The 22,491-nt window shown below is 39.1% G+C and overlaps 1 protein-coding gene across 1 annotated transcript; it reads left to right on the top strand.

Moving 5' to 3' along the window:
* The first annotated feature begins 18,997 nt into the window (after positions 1–18,997).
* LOC103719130 (kinase-interacting family protein-like) lies at positions 18,998–22,261 on the top strand. Its single transcript, XM_039121092.1, has 3 exons — positions 18,998–19,128; positions 19,902–20,095; positions 21,065–22,261. Exons 2-3 carry the CDS (start codon positions 20,011–20,013, stop codon positions 22,030–22,032), a joined length of 1,053 nt encoding a protein of 350 aa, XP_038977020.1. The 5' UTR covers positions 18,998–19,128; positions 19,902–20,010; the 3' UTR covers positions 22,033–22,261.
* The last annotated feature ends 230 nt before the right edge of the window (positions 22,262–22,491 follow it).

Below are 22,491 nucleotides of genomic sequence, written 5' to 3'. Positions count from 1 at the left end.
CTTTATTGTGATAATGAGAGTGCAATTTGCCTGGCATGGAATTTGGTATTCCATGCAAGGACAAAGCACATCGAAATTCATCATTGCTTTATTAGAAAAAAAATTGTAGATGAAGAGGTTGATTTATTTTCAGTTTTTATGAAAGACCAAAGATATCTTCACCGAAGGATTGGCGGTCGAGTAGTTTGAAGATTTGCGCATCAAGCTCGATATTGTCAACATGGACTTTATAATAGAGAAGTGTTAAGAATCATTGCTTGTCCTACTTATGTTAGAATTCTATTTCTAGTTTTATTCTATTTAGTTATTCCTTCTAAAATAGTTATCGTTATCTTTTAGTGGTATTAGGTCTCATCATTTAGTGGGTGTTGGTTTTTGAATTTAGGTAGGAATCAAATATCCCATCCATATGATGCTCTATTTAAAAGGATCTTTGGTGTCTCCTTTAGTATGGTGTGAGAAAAGAGAGAGAAGAGAGTGAGAGTTGTCCTTCTTGGTGAGGAGTGAGAGAGAGCCTTTTTGTATGGTTTAATTTTTTAATAAAATATTTTTTCTTCTCTCCTACTTTTTTTTTCTTTTGGTGTCCTTTTCTATTATTTTTTGTTTGGTGTTTGTTTTGAATCTTGGGCCGGAACGATCGATCTACTCCACATAGCATGTTGTTTTACAAAGTATAAATATTTAGTGATGAAAGATATTTCGTTATGAAATTTATGAATTTCTAGTGATAATAAATTTTATTATGATATAGTAGAGGTTGTTATAAAAAATAATCCTCCATATGGTGAAAATTGGTGCCAAATATTAGGTGATGCTATTATTTTTGTCCCAAAAAGCAATCATAGATATTTTTCAATTTTTGTAAATGAAACTAGAATAGATGATGAAAAATTTAGGTCGCCAAAAGGATAAATGTTTAGTGTTGAAGATTTTTTGTCACAAAATTTATGAATTTTTTGTGATAATAAATTTTGTCACGATATAGTAGAGGTCATAACAAAAAGATTTTCTCCATATGGCGGAAATTGGCACCATATATTTGGTGACATAATTTTTCAATAAAAATAATTTTTGCCATGTAAAAGTCATTAACTCTAGTTGCATGATGAAAGCTATTTTTCATCACCAAAGTTATAATTATGTTGACAAAATTTCTTTAGTCATCAAAATTTTGTCATTAATAATATCTTTTGTTGTAATGGTTTCAATGCACATGGGATCTTAAGTGAATTAGGTCTTGAACTTGAACCTTGGTATTTTATCAAGCCAAGCTCATAATACTAGGCTACAAAATCAAGATCTTTTAGGTAGCACGTTATAATCATGCGCCGGTGTCTTGGCTTTCAAGAGTGCTCTAGAGAATAGCCTTAATTTTCATAGGTTGTGATACTACAACCACACTTGAGCGCTTCAAGGGTGTTTTGTGACAGACACCCTACCCTTTAGGCCTTGAACCCATTCGGAGCATAAGCTCTTCCTTTAACTGTTTTTGTTGAGCACTGATATTCTCATGCATTAGTGCTCCTAATAGTCACATTTGCAGCTTATTATTACCTATTTAATCTATTTCATTGGATCTCCACTTAGATAGATTAGGTTGCCACAACGGATGACTAATTAATTAGGTTACCAATCAAATCTATTGAATCTATTTCATGGGATTTCCAGCCTCCTCGTAGCTTGCCTAGTAAATGGATCAACCATATTTTTGGCAGACTTAATATATTCTATGGTTTCTATATCAACTTCCCCTAGATGCTTAACATGCTTACATTTGAGTCAAAAGCTACAAAAGGGTTGGGTTCACTTGGGACCCGACCTAACCTGACTTGCTTAGACTCGACTCTGACCCGATTTAAGGATCCATGGAGTCGAGTCAGGTTCCAAATTTATACCTATTCTACATTTTGGATTAGGTTTGGGTTTATTAAGTTATAACCTGACTCGACCCAATTGTTATATGTGTCTAATTTAGATCATCCGACTTATTACCTAATCCAACACAAGTTATGTGATTCTTGTGTTAGCACATAATTGAACAAACTGCAATTACGGAATTATGTAGTAGGGAAAGTAGGTTAAAAACTAAAAACCATAAATGATAGAATCTTTAATTACCTTTATTGTTAGATTCCTTGACCGTGTTCCTTATTTTACTTAATGATTTATAAAGCACTAATCAGAGAATAGGTTATGCAAGATAATTTTAATTGATGGTTTAACCCACATACAGGTCTTAGCATGTAGAAAATCAGTGAACTACATTTATAAACTTCATTTACACACAATATGGTAGAAATGAAAGCATAGTGCTTGGAAGCAATAGGAATTGTGTGCTAGAACTTGTAGAACCATTTAATGGTGGCATCCATCATCAATTAATTGGTTTGAAATGAATGGTGTCATCATCCCACCAATCCAAGCTTCTTGATTTGATTTTTTTTTGCATGACATAGGAGAGTTGTAGACTTGTAGTAAACTAGATAGCTAAGTGATATCTTTAGATGGAAAGTTTGACATTTAGATTGCATATTGATATTGCGACTAACTTGGCATTCTATCATGCTCTATTTTAGTCTATTAGATATCTTTAAATATAATAACTTGTATAATCCATTGGGGATGGTTGACTTTTAGAACTCTTTTCAATTGCTTTTTGAGCTTTGTTGAAAATATTGTCATGCTGTATGTATTATAACATGCTTCCAAAGAGCTATTCATATTTTATGATGAAGCTAGAATTACTTTTGTTCAATTTTAACTCTTTCACTTTAGAACTCCATAAATATGATTCGAATCCAATCCGAACTTGCTTTCGACTATACGTTTTGAGTTGGGACTGGATTATACATGGATCAACTCAATCTGAATGACTAGTTGGGTTAAAAATTTTAACCATGAATTCGATCTAAGCCGATCTGATCTTCTATTAGGTTGAGTCTGGATCCAATATAAGAACCTGAACAAGAAATTAGGTCAGGTTGAGGTCATTTATGATTTGGTGCAACCCAACCCTTTGTACCCCTATCTGAGTCTAATAAATCTGCTAGTTTTGTAGTTGTCCTTCTTTCTATTAACCTTAGCTACAATAGCTTGGTTGTCATAGTTACTAGGCATTGCGAAATTTGATTTAGTTAATAAATGTGTATCAATTAGAAGATTTCATAGCTATTTCGCTTCTCTACTAGCAGTCTTAAGAGCTTTTAACTCAAATTCCAAGGTGGAATGAGTAACTAGTATCTGCTTTGAGGATTTCCAAGAGATGGTAGCTCCTCTGAGAGTGAACACATATCCACTTGTAGCCTTGGTCTTATTTAGTTTGAGATCCTATTGGCATCATTGAATCCCTCAAGAACAATAAGGAAGCCTACATAATGGTGATTATAATTAATAATTTCTTTGGGGTACCTCATCAATATCTCGAGTGTGCTCTAATGACTCTCGCTAGGCCTGCAACTATACTTAGCTAATCTACCAAAAGTATAAGAAATGCCAGGTCTTGCAGTATTTGCTAGGTAGTTGAAATACCTAACTAGTCAATAATATTTAATTTGGTTAATTCCTCCTCCTTTATTCTTACTTGACTTCACATGGATCAATAGTAGTAGACTGAGATTTACAATCAAAATATTTAAATATTCTTAACAAATTGTTGAACAAAATAGATTGTTTTAAAATTATGGCATTCTCATTTTTAATCAATTTAATATTAAATATGACATTAGCTACACTTAAATTTTTTATCGTAAAATTACTCGAAAAAAACTTAGTTTTATTTGTTAGATCTAGATTTATCACAAAAAATAAGATATCATCTACATACAAATACAGGATCACCACCTCAATTTCTTTTAATTTTGTATCCCTCGTTTGTTTTATTTACTACAAAACCAATGGATAACATAGTTTGATCAAATTTTTTTATGCTATTGTATAGGGACTTATTTTACTCCATACAAGAGCTTAACAATTTTAGAGATTTTGTCTTCTCGGATAGGAACCACAAATCCCTCTGGCTGTTCCATATTGATCTCCTCTCACAACTTTCTATTAAGGAAAATAGTTTTAGCATCATTAGATGGACATCGAGTCTAAATAAGGCAGCTAGTGCAACAAGCACATGGATAGTTGAAATCCTAGCCATAAGTGCCAAAGAAATCTACCACCTCTATCCATCCATACCCCTTAGCCATGAGCTTGGTCTTAAGCTTTTCAAAAGCTCCATTAAGTCTAAGCTTCTTCTTGTAGAGCCACTTACACCCTAGGAGATAGATCAATTAGTTCCCATGTATAGTTAGAGAAGATGGAATCCATCTCACTTCTAACAGCTTGCTTTCAAAAGCTAGCATCCATTGAGGATATAGCCTCTGAGAAGGTTGCGGTGGTGTCCTCAGCAATGTGCAATGAAGTTATCATCTAGATTTTTCTTTATCCTATGTCTCTTGCTTCTTCCAGGTTATTCTAGGTGTTCAGGATGTCTAGGAATTGTCAGTCTACTAAATGGTTTACCAAATAATAGAATATCCCCTATAGTTAGTTCTATATGTTTGAAGGAAAGTTGGATTCAAAGAAGTAGCATCATGGGATTCTATAATAATGTTGGTAGACAATTCATTAATCTCAGGCTTAATAATAAAAAACTTATAGGCCATGCTATTTTGGACACTAGAATTGTATACCCAAACCACTTAAATTATTATCTGCAAAACATGGGAGAGTTGCAGTTCTGTGAAGTGCTTGGTTGCATCGCCGGGGCCATCCGAGGTAACAGGTCCCCCTCCTTTTGCTTCCTTTTTCTCTCCATCCGCCATTTTGTTCATGCTTGGCTCCATATTACCAACTATCTTTGCCTACCCTTCAATGAAGTGAATCGCAGTGTCCTCGCCACAAACGATAGTCCAGGTTGGAAAGGATTAGCCCTCAGGGTTGCCAACATCGCACTAGTGAGTTCATAGTGTTCTCCTTTTTATTTTTATTTTTATTTTTGTTATATTATATTTAAAAAAGTATAATAGATTAGCCCGAGCGATGGTTACTAGCCTATCTAGACTGGTATTGGTTTTTTCCTCTTGGGCTGCAATTTTGGACTCTCGTTCAAAAAAAAAAAAAATTTCTTTTCGTTGGAATGCGTTTCCTAAAAAGTTGATCAAAAAAATATTATATCCAAAAGTAGCTTACTTTGGTTGAGCATTCCCTTTTTTTCAAAAATTATATAAAATATTTGTTATAATTTTAATAAAAAAAATCTAACCTCATTTTATGCTTAAAAATATTTTTTTAAAAAAATTATCTTAATTTCTATTTGATGAAAATTATTATTATTTTTTATCTTGCATCAACTAGATTTCTCTTTTTTTCGATTAATTGTATCTTTTCTCCTTCTTTTCTTGAGGACCAAGGCCCCGTTTGGGGGAGCCTTTTGGAGGGCCAAAAAGCACTTTCTGGTCTCCCAAAAATACTTTTGGATAAAAAAAATATTTGGTAAAAATTTTGGAAAGCTATTTTAGCTTTTCTAGAAAGCTAAAAATAACTTTTTGGGAGAAGTTGTATTTTCGAGCTTTTCAAAAAAGCTGTTTTGAGCTTTGTCGAGAAGCTGTTTTTTGGACCAAAATACCCTCATTTAAAAGTCCCTTTTTTCTCTCAAAATTCTCTATCTGCCTCTTCCTCTCTCACCCATCCCCCTCCCTCTCCCACTCTATCTTCTTCTTCCTCTCAAGGCCGCCGCCTATTTCTTTTTTTATTTGTTTGTTTTGGGAGGCAGCACGTGGCTCCCCATTGTGGCAGCCACCACGTGGGCCGCCACCCATGGCCGAGAACCCCTCCGTAGGTCGTTGCGACGCCACCCGTGGCGCGCAACCGGCCCGTGGAGCGGCTGGGCTCGACCGTGAGGTGGTTGGGCCTCCGCTAGCCGCAGGACTAGGGAGGCGAGTTGTGGAGTGATTGATTATAACCCTATTTGATTTTGATGAGCTCAAAGCATTTGAGTATATCTTATACTAATGAATTCAATCTAGTGTTTCAGCCAAATATTTGTGAATTTATGTTTAAGTGTCTCTAGCTTTGGTTCAATACATTTTGGCTAAGTATGGAACTCAGTTTGAACCAAAGTCTGAAGCTCGAGTCGACTCCGGAAGATTATGAGTCGACTCCAAGTGTTTCAGAAGCTCTGGCACATGCTCGAGTCGACTCCGATACACTACGAGTCGACTCTGACTGAGAACTGACAGAAAGACAGAAAGTTGATTTTCAGACCTTGTCAGCGAGTCGACTCCAGAAGGGTTCGAGTCGACTCCGATGGTTGCCGAGTTGACTCCCGACGTTTCCGAGTCGACTCCAAAAGGTAACAGAAGAAAGACAGAACAATGTATTTCAGATCTTGTAGCCGAGTCGACTCTAGAAGGTTACGAGTCGACTCCGAAGTTTGGCGAGTCGACTTCTAGTTAAGTACGAGTCGACTCTCAGAGGAAAGCAAGACTAGAAGGCAGTTCAAGCCAAAACACAGAGGATCAGTTTTTGGATTCTGAGAGGCGAGTCGACTCCAACAAAGTGCGAGTCGACTCCGAGGCAGTTCAACTCAAAACATAGAGAAACAGTTTTCGGATCCTGAGAGCCGAGCCGACTCCAAGTACTCCCGAGTCGACTCCCAGGTCAGCCGAGTCGACCCCAACAAAATCCGAGTCGACTCCGAGGCAGTTCAACTCCAAACACAGAGGATCAGTTTTCGGGCTCTGAGAGCCGAGTCGACTCCAAGATGATCCGAGTCGACTCGAGAAAGAAATACAGAAAAACAGATCTCTAGAACCCTAAGAACGAGTCGTCTCCGGAGGGCCGAGTCATCTCCAGACATTGGCGAGTCGACTCCAGGGTTGGCCGAGTCGACTCCAGAACGGGACAGCACTTTAATTCAAATCCTGAACAGTGGGCGAGTCGTCTCCAGTAAAGTGTGAGTCGACTCCAGCAACAGCCGAGTCAACTCCAGATCGAGCGAGTCGACTCCGACCCCAACGGATACACTGTCAGGAGTTGCAGAGTGTGCAGAACGGCCACAAAAAGGTGTCTAACGGCTAGTTTTCAAAGTAGACTGCTTAAATAGCCAGAGTGAACAGTAGTAGACATCAAGAGAGCTATTCCATTCAAACAAAAAGGAATTTCCACCTACCAAAGGCTCTCAAGAGTAAATACAAGAGAAAGAAGGAAAAAGCGCATTGAACTCCATCCAACAAACGTTTCCTTCGCATTCAAGGCTCTCCTCTGACATCAGATCATTAGTGTATTCAAAGAGGAGACTCAGAGTCCGAGAAGCCCCTTCTTCCTCTTCCAAAATCTGTTTGAGGGCTTCTAACTCTACATTATTTACATTGTTCATATTTGCCTTTTAAGAAGCTTTTTCTGTACTCTTTACAAACTGTTTTCTTATTACTTGATTCAATGAGGGGATTGAATCAAGGTTGTTGAGGTTTGTTGGTGAGCCGAAGTTAAAACCAACGGTGTAAGGGTTCGATTGTGATCCCGAAAAAACAATCGGATGGTTCTAGTCGGTGAGCCTGTAAAAACCAACCGAGTTCGTTGTGATCTCGTGAAAACAACAAGTTGGGTTGTGAACTTGTAAAACAACCGGCTGTAATCCTAGGGATTATAGTGAACTCCCAAGTGAAGCTTGGGGAGTGGACGTAGGAGCAAGGGTTAGCTCCGAACCACTATAAAACCTCTTGTGTTTATAATTGATTCATTGTCTCTTCCATCCTCTCCACTCACTACAACTAGTAATCTAATTAATCAGCCTGCAATAATATTAATTAGTTACTCATTAAGTTTTAATTTGCAATTATTACTTAAAACCCAATTCACCCCCCCTCTTGGGTTGTCTTCTTGGGCAACAAGTGGTATCAGAGCAGGAGCTCTTCTATCAAAAGTGTAAAAGATCAAAATGACAACCCTTTTTGGATCTTCACTTATTGAGGGACAATCCACCAATAGGCCTCCATTCTTCAATGGAACCGACTACGCATATTGGAAGGCTAGGATAAAAATATTTATCCAAGCCCAAGACTATGAGATTTGGAGTATCATAGTTAATGGACCATACATTCCTTCTATTTTTGTAGATAACATTACTATTCCCAAGCTTGAAAAAAAATGGGATGACAATGATAGAAGGAAGGCACAACTAAATGCCAAAGCAATGAATGTGCTTTATTGTGCCTTAGACCGTAATGAATTCAATAAAGTCTCTACTTGCAGTTCTGCAAAAGAGATATGGGACAGACTTGAAGTGACCCACGAGGGCACGAATCAACTCAAGAAATCCAAAATAAACATACTAGTTCATAAGTATGAACTATTTAAAATGGATTCTAATGAAACTATCACTTGCATGTTTACTAGATTTACTGATATTGTCAATAGTCTAAAAAGCCTATGAACTATTTAAAATGGATTCTAATGAAACTATCACTTGCATGTTTACTAGATTTACTGATATTGTCAATAGTCTAAAAAGCCTTGGCAAAAGTTATGCTAACAGTGACCTTGTCAGAAAAATTCTTCGATCTTTGCCAAGGTCATGGGAAGCAAAGGTAACGGCAATCCAAGAAGCCAAGGACTTAAACAAGCTGCCACTCGAGGAGCTTCTTGGATCCCTGATGACGCATGAGCTCACAATGAAACAACACAGCGAAGAAGAATCCTTTTATAAGAAAAAGGTAATAACCCTCAAATCTACTTCTTCTAACAAAGATCCATCTTGCAGTAGCAACAGCGAAGAAGAAGACAATGAGGGAGATGATGATGAGGCTCTTCTCGTGCGAAAGTTCAGAAAGTTCATCACCCGGAAGAAGTCCTTTCATCAGAGGAGAGGTCCCTCAAATTTCTACAACAAGGACAAAGATAAGGAAAGGGAAAGTGAGGGAATCGGTTGCTATGAGTGCAAGAATCCGGGACATTTCAGAATCGACTGTCCATTATTGAAGAAGAGCATCAAGCACAAGAAGAAGAAAGCTCTTGTCACCACCCTGACAGACTCCGATTCATCATCATCATCATCGGATGAGGAACAAGAGGAAAAAGCCAACTTCTGTTTTATGGCAAATGAAAATGAGGTAACATCTGAAACACATTTAGATTTTACCTTTGATGATTTGTATGATGCTTTTAATGAACTAATGGATGAATATAAGACAATAAATCTTAAGAATAAAGAACTAAAACTAACTAATCAATCTCACTTCCATAAGTATGATAAATTAATTAAGGACAAGGATTTTATCATTAAAAAAAATTTAGAACTTAAAACAAGCAACTAAATGTTAATTCAAAAAACTAATACCTTAATTAAAGATAACGAAAAACTAACCAAGGAAATTTCAGAACTTAAAAATGGTAAACAAACTTTAAAAGATAATCTCACAAAAGACTTAAACATACTAAAAACAGAAAAACAAAAGCTAACACAAGAGCTTGAAAAATACAAACCTATTGTTGAAAAGTTTACATATAGTTCTGAAAAATTGGAAATGATACTTAACAATCAACGAGCTGTGTTTAATAGAGCTGGTTTAGGGTATAAACCTAATAATAAGCAAAAGCTCCTTAAAAATTTCTTTGTGAAAACAGGGGAAAGTAAAACTAAGAATATAACCTGTTTTTGCTGTGGAAAAGTAGGACATAAAGCTAATGTGTGTGACCATAGGAAAGCAGAAGCTAAAAGAAAAATTAAAAAAGTTTGGGTTCCAAAAGGAACCAACATTACTAACCTTGAAGGACCCAAGAAAACTTGGGTACCTAAAATTATATGATTTCCTTGTGTAGGAGTGTCTTGCAGCCAAAGTCGACAAAAACTGTTGGTATTTGGATAGTGGCTGCTCAAGACACATGACGGGTGACAAGGAGCAATTCTTCACCTTAGAGCCTAAGAAGGGAGGTGCTGTGACATTTGGAGACAATAACCAAGGTCACATCGTTGGTATAGGTAAAGTACAAATCATCTCTTCAACCTTCGTTGATAATGTACGATTTGTAGATGGTCTTAAGCATAACCTACTTAGCGTTAGTCAATTATGTAATAGAGGTTTTGATGTTTTGTTTAAGCTATCTTTATGCATCATAACCAACTCAATTGACAATGGATTAGTATTTAAAGGAATTAGACGTGGTAACGTCTATGTAGTAGATCTTGAAGACCTTGCTAAAAACAGTCCTTGCTTAGTAGCTAGTGATACTAAGGTTGATGATGCAAGTTGGTTATGGCATCGTAAATTAGGTAATGCAAGTATGGATATAATATCTAAGTTAGTTAAAAGAGATTCTGTAATAGGTTTGCCAAAACTAAAATTTGAGAAAAATAAAATTTGTGAAGCATGTCAATATGGCAAACAATCTAGGAGCTCTTTTAAATTCATAAATTGTGTCTCTACCTCTAGACCTCTTGAACTACTACACATGGATCTATTTGGACTAACTAGAACCATAAGTCTTGGTGGAAACAAATATGGTCTTGTTATTGTAGATGATTTTTCTAGATATACTTGGGTCATATTTTTAGCTCATAAAGATGAAGTATTTTTGGTATTTAAGAAATTTCATAAGGAAGTAACTAATGCAAGAAATGCTTCAGTCATAGCTATTAGAAGTGATCATGGAACGAAATTTGAAAATCATCTATTTGATGAATTCTGTAGTAAAAAGGGAATAATTCATAATTTCTCTGCACCTAGGACACCACAACAAAATGGAGTTGTGGAAAGAAAGAATAGAACCCTAGAGAAAATGGCTAGAACCATGTTGTGTGAAAGTAATCTTCCTAAGTATTTTTGGGGAGAAGCCATTAACACATCATGTCATATATTAAATAGAGTTTTATTGAGACCAATTATAAAGAAAACACCTTATGAACTTTGGAGAGATAGAAAGCTCAAAGTAAATTATTTTCATGTTTTTGGGTGTAGATGTTACATTCATAATAATGGCAAAGATAACTTAGGTAAATTTGATTCTAAATCTGATGAAGGTATCTTTTTGGGCTATTCTACATCAAGTAAAGCTTATAGAGTCTTCAACAAAAGAACCCTTGTTATTGAAGAGTCTATACATGTTGTTTTTGATGATACTAATTATGTCTCTTCTAGCAAGAGAGTAGCTCTTGATGATGATGCAGGAATACTTGAGAAAAAAATAGATGATATGACATTACAAGAGGATGAACCGAAGCAAAGTGGAGAAACCTCAACAAGCCAAGAGGTAATTGATGATCATGGGCTTACAAAGGCTTGGAGGTATGCATACGGTCACCCTAAAGAATTAATATTAGATGATCCATGACAACCTATTAGAACTAGAGCTTCTCTTAGGAACTTAAATAATCACCTAGCTTTTGTTTCACACTTAGAACCTAAAAACATTGGAGAAGCTGAAAATGATGTAAATTGGATAAATGCTATGCAAGAGGAACTAAACCAATTTACTAGAAACAAGGTATGGAATTTAGTAGAAAGACCCGCTGAATACTCAATAATAGGAACTAAATGGATATATAAAAACAAACTTGATGAAAATGGAGTTGTGGTTAGAAACAAGGCTAGACTAGTAGCAAAGGGCTATAATCAAGAAGAAGGTATAGATTTTGATGAAACCTTTGCTCCTGTGGCTAGACTTGAAGCAATTAGATTATTACTAGCATTTGCATGCTCTAAAGACTTCAAACTATTTCAAATGGATGTAAAAAGTGCCTTTTTGAATGGGTATATTAAGGAGGAGGTTTATGTAGAACAACCTCCTCATTTTGAAAATCATCAATACCCCAATCATGTATATAAACTAAACAAAGCACTTTATGGTCTAAAACAAGCCCCTAGAGCATGGTATGAAAGACTTAGCAAATTTCTATTAGACCATGAATTCTCTAGAGGAAATGTTGATACAACACTGTTTTTCAAGAACAAAAATAAAGAAATGTTAGTAGTGCAGATTTATGTAAATGATATTATTTTCGGTGCTACTAACAATCACCTCTGCGAAGAATTTGCTGACTTAATGCAGAGTGAATTTGAAATGAGCATGATGGGAGAGCTGAACTATTTCCTCGGGCTCCAAATCAAACAATCTAAAGAGGGGATCTTCATCAATCAAGCTAAATACATCAAGGAGATGCTTAAGAAGTTTGATATGGATGGAAACAAGCCAATCAGCACACCCATGAGCTCATCATGCAAACTAGATAAGGATGAATCAGGTAAATCAATAGATCAAAAGCTGTATAGAGGTATGATAGGCTCTTTACTATATCTTGCAGCAAGTAGACCTGATATCATGTTTAGTGTATACATATGTGCTAGATATTAATTTAATCCTAAGGAATCACATTTAATTGCAGTTAAGAGAATTTTTAAATACCTAATAGGAACAAAAAATATAGGTTTATGATACTCTAAAGAATCTAGCATAAACTTAATAGGGTACACAGATTCAGACTTTGCTGGTTGTAAACTTGATAGAAAAAGCACCAGCGGGTCATGTCAATTCTTAGGAGAAAATTTAATCTCTTGGTTTAGCAAGAAACAAAACTCGGTTGCACTATCTACGGCGGAAGCCGAATATGTTGCTGCCGGGAGTTGTTGTGCTCAAATCTTGTGGATTAAACAACAACTTGAAGATTATGGCATTAAACAAGATAAAATTCCCATAAACTGTGATAATACAAGTGCCATTAATCTAACTAAAAATCCAATTCAGCATTCAAGAACTAAACACATTGAGATAAGACATCACTTCATAAGAGATCATGTACTGAATGGTGATGTGACGCTTCAATTTGTTTGTACTGATGATCAACTTGCTGATATCTTCACAAAACCTTTGAGTGAAGATCGATTTTGCATACTAAGAAGAGGGTTAGGAGTGATTGATCCATTCTAGTGATACTGTCCTTTAGTTCATTGATTTTGAGGATTAGTTTATGTTGGACATAGGATTTCTTACCTATGATCATCAAATCAGTTCTTAAATCCTAGATAAGTCCATAACTCTCTCTTTTGGCACGAAAATAACAAGATTCTTGGTTGTGTGCCAGAGTTTGAGTCGACTCGGATACATTTTAGAGTCGGCTCATGGGGGAGTCGACTCGCGCATATTTGGGAGTCGACTCGAGTTCGAGTGGACTCGCGACATACCGGAGTCGACTCGAGGTCGGGAATCCGACTTTTAACCCTAAGCGGAATGTTTTTCTCTTCACTTCTATTTTCAGCCGCCACTGTTCAAAAGCCCTAGAGCCGTCTCCGACCTCGTCTCCGACCCATTTTAGGTCATCTCCGTCGAGTTTTCTTCCATTTTTCTTGTTCTTCTCCCGTATTTAGGTCAAAAATGCCTAGGAAAGTCGTTGTCCCAAGCCGAAAGAGACCCCTCGCCGCCAGCGGCGGTCAAAGGCTCGGAACGAACCCGCGAGGCCACCACCTCCGGTTCCTTCCCCGCCTAGGCCGGTTCCCTCACGTCCGTACGCCGGGAGGGCAGTCTCCACCGGGAGGAAAGTCGACTTTGACTTCCTCTCTCGGGAAGGGTTCACCCTAGGGCATCGTCTCAGGGCTCAAGGGTTAGAGTTATTCTGTTCATTAGACCTCCCTACTTACCCGGGGTTACTTAGGAAATTCTATGGGACTGTAGCCCGAGGTAGTGGTGGTATCCAGAGAACCGTAGCGGGTGTCCCTGTATTCATCTCGGAGGACTTCATTGCTCGAGTCCTCTATCTCTCGAGTGAGGGGATTGTTCCCACACACCCCTCCGATAGGATAGAGGCCCTTGCGGCCATCTTAGGATGTCCACCTCAGTCCGCCATAGAGGAGGTGTTCGCAAATCAGCTTTCGGCTGAAATGCGGCTTCTCCTAAGTGTCATCTCTAGGACTCTCTTCCCCAAAACGGGTAGGTTTGATTTTATTTCAGAGAGAGACCTAGCACTGATGTTCCACATACTCCAGGACACTCCTATCAACTTCCCTAAACTCATCTACAAATATATCTGTGAACCCTTAGATAAGCCTAGGTTGAGTCTCCCTTGTGGTATGCTATTCACTCTCATCTTTAGGGAGTTAGAGGTTCCTATTCCTAAGGGGGAACCCTCTCGCTCACTGCGTCATACAGATCGCATGGGTGAGGGGACTCTTCATCGTATGGGCTTTCATAGAGTTGAGGGAGTCTGGGTATGGAGACCATCCACTATCACACTATCTGACCCTACCACTCACCACTCCCCTAGCCCTGACCATGACATAGCTCCTCCCACCTTTTCTTCCACCTCTGCTCCTACCTATACTGAGCCCTCCACCTCCACTGCCCCACCTTCTCAGCAGCAGCCCCTGGAGGTTCAGATATCCTCTGAGTAGCTCCGAGAGTTGAGGCAGGAGATAGTGAGGGAGCTGAGGGATGATCTCCTGAGAGAGCTACGAGGTTCTCAGACTGCTCCTTCCACAGATTTAGTTCCCTCCTTAGCAGCCGTGACAGAGATGGTTGCAAATCTGAAGGAGGAAATATTCAATGTGCGAAGCCTAGTTCAAGCTCAATACTGGAACATGAGTGACGTCAAGGACGACACAAGGGAGATGCGAGACAGCATCAGACATGAGCTAGGCAACCAGAGTCAGGGTGCAGAGCGGTTAACCAATGCGCTGATCTCCAAGCTTGACACCCTCCAAGAAAGTGTGACCCAGCTCACCACGATACAGTCTAGTGCCACCTCGGAGATCATCGAGCAGCTAGGGAACATCTCTGAGAGGATAAACTTAGTCATGCAAATGAGTAGACTGAAAACGGGAGCCACATCCTCCACTACCAAGAAAAATTAGTGTATTTTATCTATTTTTATGATGTACAGTCCCTTGAGGACTCTTTTGATATGTAATCACACTTGTACTCAAATTTAAATTTAATACAATGAGTAGAAATTTTCTTTACAAAATTGTGCATTCTTGAGTTCTTGTACTTTTCTGTGCTTTCTGCCTTTTTGCTATGATGACAAAAAGGGGGAGAAAATATATTGAATTGAAATGTAAAGAGAATCAATAAAAAGAAAATTCTTAAAGCACAAAGTAATTTGTTCTAAGTGGATTCGATACCTCGAGGCTCATTATCTCTCTGTTGGGGCTCCTAAAGGAGTAATCTCCAGAATCCATTCAAGGGATATTCGGAGATTAGTTGAATCATACTCAAGAACAAATTGGCAGATTTTCCCTCTAAAACCAAAAATTTAAGCTCAAAAGCTTCAAGACATTAAAAGAAAATTCAGAGAATCTAAACAAAATTGAATGCATATGTTGAGGGGGAGAATCTGAAATCTTAAGAAAGCAAATTCATTAAACACATATAAGCCAAACAATTGATTGCATGACATGAAGGCTTATATAATTCCAAATGAAAGGAGGAGCTTTAACTTCAGGATTTACTGTTTCACACCTTTCAATTTTGGATAAATTAAATGACTAGACACTTGAATTCATTTCAAAACTTTATCATAAATCTCCTTTTGGTTGAGCAATTCACTTTATAAATACTCAATATTTTGTCATCATCAAAAAGAGGGAGATTGTGGAGTGATTGATTATAACCCTATTTGATTTTGATGAGCTCAAAGCATTTGAGTATATCTTATACTAATGAATTCAATCTAGTGTTTCAGCCAAATATTTGTGAATTTATGTTTAAGTGTCTCTAGCTTTGGTTCAATACATTTTGGCTAAGTATGGAACTCAGTTTGAACCAAAGTCTGAAGCTCGAGTCGACTCCGGAAGATTACGAGTCGACTCCAAGTGTTTCAGAAGCTCTGGCACATGCTCGAGTCGACTCCGATACACTACGAGTCGACTCTGACTGAGAACTGACAGAAAGACAGAAAGTTGATTTTCAGATCCTGTCAGCGAGTCGACTCCAGAAGGGTTCGAGTCGACTCCGATGGTTGCCGAGTTGACTCCCGACGTTTCCGAGTCGACTCCAAAAGGTAACAGAAGAAAGACAGAACAATGTATTTCAGATCTTGCAACCGAGTCGACTCTAGAAGGTTACGAGTCGACTCCGAAGTTTGGCGAGTCGACTTCTAGTTAAGTACGAGTCGACTCTCAGAGGAAAGCAAGACTAGAAGGCAGTTCAAGCCAAAACATAGAGGATCAGTTTTTGGATTCTGAGAGCCGAGTCGACTCCGAGGCAGTTCAACTCAAAACACAGAGAAACAGTTTTCGGATCCTGAGAGCCGAGCCGACTCCAAGTACTCCCGAGTCGACTCCCAGGTCAGCCGAGTCGACCCCAACAAAATCCGAGTCGACTCCGAGGCAGTTCAACTCCAAACACAGAGGATCAGTTTTCGGGCTCTGAGAGCCGAATCGACTCCAAGATGATCCGAGTCGACTCGAGAAAGAAATACAGAAAAACAGATCTCTGGAACCCTGAGAACGAGTCGTCTCCGGAGGGCCGAGTCATCTCCAGACATTGGCGAGTCGACTCCAGGGTTGGCCGAGTCGACTCCAGAATGGGACAGCACTTTAATTCAAATCCTGAACAGTGGGCGAGTCGTCTCCAGTAAAGTGTGAGTCGACTCCAGCAACAGCCGAGTCGACTCCAGATCGAGCGAGTCGACTCCAACCCCAACGGATACACTGTCAGGAGTTGCAGAGTGTGCAGAACGGCCACAAAAAGGTGTCTAACGGCTAGTTTTCAAAGTGGACTGATTAAATAGCCAGAGTGAACAGTAGTAGACATTAAGAGAGCTATTCCATTCAAACAAAAAAGGATTTCCACCTACCAAAGGCTCTCAAGAGTAAATACAAGAGAAAGAAGGAAAAAGCGCATTGAACTCCATCCAACAAACGTTTCCTTCGCATTCAAGGCTCTCCTCTGACATCAGATCATTAGTGCATTCAAAGAGGAGACTCAGAGTTCGAGAAGCCCCTTCTTCCTCTTCCAAAATCTGTTTGAGGGCTTCTAACTCTACATTATTTACATTGTTCATATTTGCCTTTTAAGAAGCTTTTTCTGTACTCTTTACAAACTGTTTTCTTGTTACTTGATTCAATCAGGGGATTGAATCAAGGTTGTTGAGGTTTGTTGGTGAGCCGAAGTTAAAACCAACGGTGTAAGGGTTCGATTGTGATCCCGGAAAAACAATCGGGTGGTTCTAGTCGGTGAGCCTGTGAAAACCGACCGAGTTCGTTGTGATCTCATGAAAACAACAAGTTGGGTTGTGAACTTGTAAAACAACTGGCTGTAATCTTAGGAATTATAGTGAACTCCCAAGTGAAGCTTGGGGAGTAGACGTAGGAGCAAGGGTTAGCTCCGAACCACTATAAAACCTCTTGTGTTTGTAATTGATTCATTGTCTCTTCCATCCTCTCCACTCACTACAACTAGTAATCTAATTAATCAGCCTGCAATAATATTAATTAGTTATTCATTAAGTTTTAATTTGTAATTATTACTTAAAACCCAATTCACCCCCTCTCTTGGGTTGTCTTCTTGGGCAACACGAGTCACAGCGAAGCCCCTATGGCGGCCCCCTCTCGAGCTTCCTCCGGCGGCGGCCGCCTCCCGAGCCCCCTCCTGGGCCTCCTCCCATGGCTGCTGCGGCCCAGCTCCCTTCCGGCACTGCCGTCCTTGCGGGAGGAGAAGAAGGGGAGAGAAGAAGGAAGGAGAAGAAGAGAAGAAAAAAGAAAAGAAAGAGAGAAAAAAAAGAGAAGAAAAAAAAGAAGAAAAGGTAAGAAAAAAAGAGAAGAAAAAAAAAAGAAAAGAAAAGAAAAAAAGAAAAAAAAATAAATAAATGCATAAATAAATATTTATATAAATGAACGAATAAATAAATAAATAAGATAATAAAATAAATATATTTCAATGAAATAAAATATTAAATAAATAACTAAATAAAAAAATAAAAAATAAAAAAATAAAAAGAAAAATAATGAGTGAGTGGCAAATAATCTGATCTAAATAATAAATAAATATAATATAATATTTTACTCTAATAATTATAATATTTTATATCTTTATTATTGTATTATACTATAAATATTATATTATATTATATTATATTATATCATAATACATTAATATGTTATGTTAAATAATTTAATATTATGTTATATTATAGAAAATTAATGTGTGCTAATAATTATAATATTTTGTACCTTTATTATTATATTATATATAAATATAATATTATATTACATTATATCATAATATATTTATATATTATGTTAAATAATTTAATATTATATAAAATAATTATGCTATAGTATAAAATGTTATATTATTATATTATAATAATATTATATTACATTACAGTAATATTATACTATATCATATATTTATATATTAATACGTGTTATGTTTTATTATACTCTGTTGTATAATACTATGCTCTGCTCTGTTGTATAATACTATTTCAATGTTTTGTATGATAATTTTGTTATACAAAATTATTTTTTCAGTTTGTTTACCAAACCAACAGTATTTTAGAAATATAATTTTTAAATAATAAATAATTTTTTATAAAAACTCTACTTTTAAATTTTTTTCTTTCAGCCGCTTTATTTTCAAAAACCCTACTTCTAAACACGGCCAAACCAGTTCTTAGGTACACCAACTTCTCCAATTGCTCGGCGTATTGTTGAGAAAGGCCACCAAAATCCTCGTGGCCTTTTAGATGTTTTCAATAAAAAACTTTACTCCGACAATGATGGCCATCTCGTAAATACAAGGTAAGAGGACGGGCCTCAGACAACCTCCATCTCCTCACAGGTCCCTATCTTCCATCCGAGTCGCTGTTTTGCTATCACTTGCGAACAGCGAGGTACCTGTTGGGACCGCGGAAACCGTCCATTGACTTTGATTGCAAAAAACGTACGTCGTGGACGGTCGTGATGGAGTCAAGTATTTCCTCGCTGTTTGAAGAATAGTAGCGAACTCGTCCTCATCTCTGGGCCCTCGCAGCCATGTATATATAAATATTAACACTACACGGGTCAACAGCACCAACTCATTCCCACTAGTCTCTCTCCCTCTCTCTAAACGTTGCTACCCGGTGACGGATGAGCTTCTCGGCGACGCCTTACGACCGGCCGCCGGCGGCGTTCTGATCTCCGACGATAGCCGCTTTTCCTCAAGCCGGTGAGGTTTCTCCATTTTCTTTTTGATTTCCCATTATTCTGTTTGTTTATTTTTTTTTTACTATCTTTCTGCTATTTGCCGTTCTATTTCCAAACTCATCCTTCACAATCCGCTAAGAACTACACAAGCTTTTTTTTTTTTTTTTTTAACATGTTCATCCTTTAAATTATTTTTTTACCGTCTAGTTGATGACTGGTTCAGCTCGCCGGGAAGTTTCAGGGCTACTGTTGTGCCCTCCAATTTTTATTCACTTTTACTGTGGCCATTCTGACCTCTAACGCTCCAATAACCTCACCGACGGACCGTTGATGCAGTAATTTAGTAATTTTAAGAATTTACCTCGTGGTAAAACCCTTCACCAGTTATTCCCATTATTTTATTTTATTTTATTTTATATTCTAATTTGAAATTATAGCTACGGTAGGAATTTGAAATAACATTCTTTATCTATTTCCCCAGTTTCCTTGCTCGGTACGGTAACTTCTTTTTTTTTTTTTGGTTCCCTATTTACGTCTTTCACTTTCGGTGTGCTTACCCCAAACCATTCTATTCGTCCTGTGACTACCATCGACCACCGGGTAAGAGTCATTTCCCATTAGCGCGTCCTTTTTTACCGTGCTGTACACGGCTAAACGCGGTATTTGAGGCTTCGGGATTCCCGCACGAGTTATCCCTTTCCTTCCCTGGTTTTTTACTATTTACCGGCCGGAAACTTTGGCCCATATCGCGTCACGTTCAATAAATGAGCCTGCTGCGTTTTTGGATCGTTGCAGGGGGGGTACAGTGACCGCTGCCGACTCCATCCCCTCTGATACGATCGATATACATCGATCTCCGCCCGAATCTTTTCCCTACGTGTCGGCTGTGGGCTCGCTTCCGGAGATGGCGACGACCGCAACGACAACGAGCTGTCACCAGCTGTGTCGGACCATCGCGTGCCCTCCTTGGCTTCAAGCGGCTCTTGCAGGTGAGCAACAGAGCTCCTTCTCCCCTTTCTCTCTCTCTTTTAGATTCCCTTTCAGATTTCTGGACGAAATCACCTAATTTACTCTCAAATGGGAATATAATAGCTTTGTCTGTATGTTGGTGAAGGAAATATGGTTGATTTTAATGCCATTTACTGAATTTTACTTGGAGAAAATAAGCCTCTTCACAGGTGAGTTGTAATAGGATTTTTCTGTTGTTTTTAATAGGAAATAGTTGTTCATCATGCCATTTAATGAGATGCAGTCATTGATGTAGCTCCGTGGTGCCTCTCTCTATTGCGGTCCCTTGCATTCATTGTTCCGTCTTGACTGGAAAGCCCGGTTTTGCTGGTGGGTCAATTCTCCATGGGACATGTTAAAGGGAAAGAGATAAAGCTGGGTTTTGTTTTATTGTTCTTTTGTTTAAAAGAGGTTTTTGTATCTTTTAAGCTTTTATATTTGAGATTTGAAATTTGAATCTTAACGAATGGTGGCCTGGGGCGGTTGAGTTCATGTCAACGTTTTAAGCCGTTATTAGCGCAAAGAAGGATGTGATGTCGTGCAAAAAAAAAAAAAAAAAAAAAAATCATAAAGAAGTAGGAGAGGGCGTGCGAGGTTTTTTTTGACTAAATTGCCCTTTAGTACCTTGGATTGCATTCATTATTTATTATTACATCCCACTCTCGCCTTTTATTGCGTTGATAAAATTATTACACCCCATCATAATGTTCCCCCTTGATTTCAGGACATTATTTTCCTTTATATTTTTGACCAAGATATAAATGTTCCTTCCTCTTATAAAGAAAAAAAAATCTTCTTTTTGGAAAGGATTAAAACTTAATTAATCAATTCCCTTAAATTTGCCCAATTAATTTACGAACCTTACTTACGAGCTATTATTGCCCTGCTTAAATCTCGCTCTCTCTATATAAATTCTTAGGGGTATTTTGGCCATTTTACATGAATTTCAGACATCGAGCAGAGGGTGCAGGCACTCGCGGTGAGCTTACCCGATGAGGAGGAATCGCATTCGTTCGCGGAGCGGGCGGAGAACTACTACCAGAAACGGCCCCAACTCCTCGCCCTCCTCCAAGACCTCCACAACCGCTACCTCTACCTCGCCGACCGTTACTCCCAATCCCTCCTGAAACCCCTCCACCGGCGCAAGATCTCCTCCGTCCACTCCGACTTCGACTACGATGACGACCTCCGCGCCTCCGACCCCGACTCCGCCTCCTCCGACGCCGAGAGCTCCCTCTCGTTCCAACCCCTCCGGCCGGTGCCGGCGCCGGTGCTCACCGAAGATTCGCCCTCCGCCGAGGGGGCATTGGACGTGATCGTGGCGGAGCTGGTGGTGGCGGCGGTGGAGAGGGATCTGCTGGCGGCGGAGGCGGCGGAGGTGGAGCGGCGGTGGTCGGAGTCGGCGAGGAAGATCGAGCTGCAGGGGAGCTTGCTGGAGGTGCTGGAGTCGGAGAGGATGGTGCTGCTTGGGGAGAACGCGAGGCTGGGGTTCCGGGCGGCGGCGGCAGAGGAGGAGGGGCGGGCTGTGGCGGCGGAGCTGGGGTACATGCGGCGGAAGGCGGCGGAGCTGGCGCGCCTGGTGGTGAAGCTCCGGGAGGATCACCGAGTGTGCCTTCTCGGCCGGAAGATCGAGGCCCTCCAGGGTCAGATCTTCGGTTTGGAACGGCGGAGCCGGGAGTGCTTGGAGGCGATGGCGAAGAGAGAGAAGGAGAAGGGGGACGTTAGGTTCGAGCTGGACCGGCTCAGGGAGGAGAACCGCCGGCTCAGGGAGGAGGCCGAGGCGGTCCGGGCGAAGCGGAGGAGGAGGAAGAAGAAGAAGGATGGGGGTTTCGGGAAGTGGTGGGACCGCGTGTGGAAGATCGAGTGGGCCCCGTGTGCGCCGCACGTGAAGGGTGGAAAGGGGTGCTTCTATCTGTAACGGGGATTCTAGCGGTAAATTGTATAGGTAAAAGTAACGTTACCATGGATTCATGGCTACAACTACTACTTATATATAGTACTGGTTGGTAGTGGAGTCGATACAGTCTATACTGTGCAGTTGCATCAGTACGGTTTAAGAGTCTTGGTTATATGGATGGTGCTTTTTGTTAATTATCAGTTTGGGAGGTATGGATTTTGGTTAATGTCATCCTTTAAGAGTTTTGCTATTCTGTTGTTGTACTATGATTACCAGCTTGTATGTTTTTCTCTTGATGCATGATCACCTGTTTTGCAAACTTAGATGCATGAAACATTAGAGGATTGGAAATGAGATAACCCGGTCTCGCGGCACGAAGGCATTTTGGTTTTATTAAAGGAAAATTCCATCAGCCTAGATTATTTTGGTCATGGAATGTTGGTCATTCAAATAGTAGGGATGTTTAACTATTCAGGAGAT

This window comes from Phoenix dactylifera, unplaced genomic scaffold (assembly GCF_009389715.1).
Source record: "Phoenix dactylifera cultivar Barhee BC4 unplaced genomic scaffold, palm_55x_up_171113_PBpolish2nd_filt_p 000967F, whole genome shotgun sequence".
Lineage (NCBI taxonomy): Eukaryota > Viridiplantae > Streptophyta > Magnoliopsida > Arecales > Arecaceae > Phoenix > Phoenix dactylifera.
The sequence above is the reverse complement of the archived record's forward strand: the minus strand, read 5'-3'. Positions and strand labels throughout refer to the sequence as shown.

Coding starts and splice junctions, on each gene's coding strand:
- LOC103719130 (XM_039121092.1), top strand. CDS start 20,011: ATGGCGACGACCGCAACGACAACGAGCTGTCACCAGCTGTGTCGGACC. Junction 20,096..21,064: donor GCTTCAAGCGGCTCTTGCAG/GTGAGCAACAGA, acceptor CATGAATTTCAG/ACATCGAGCAGAGGGTGCAG.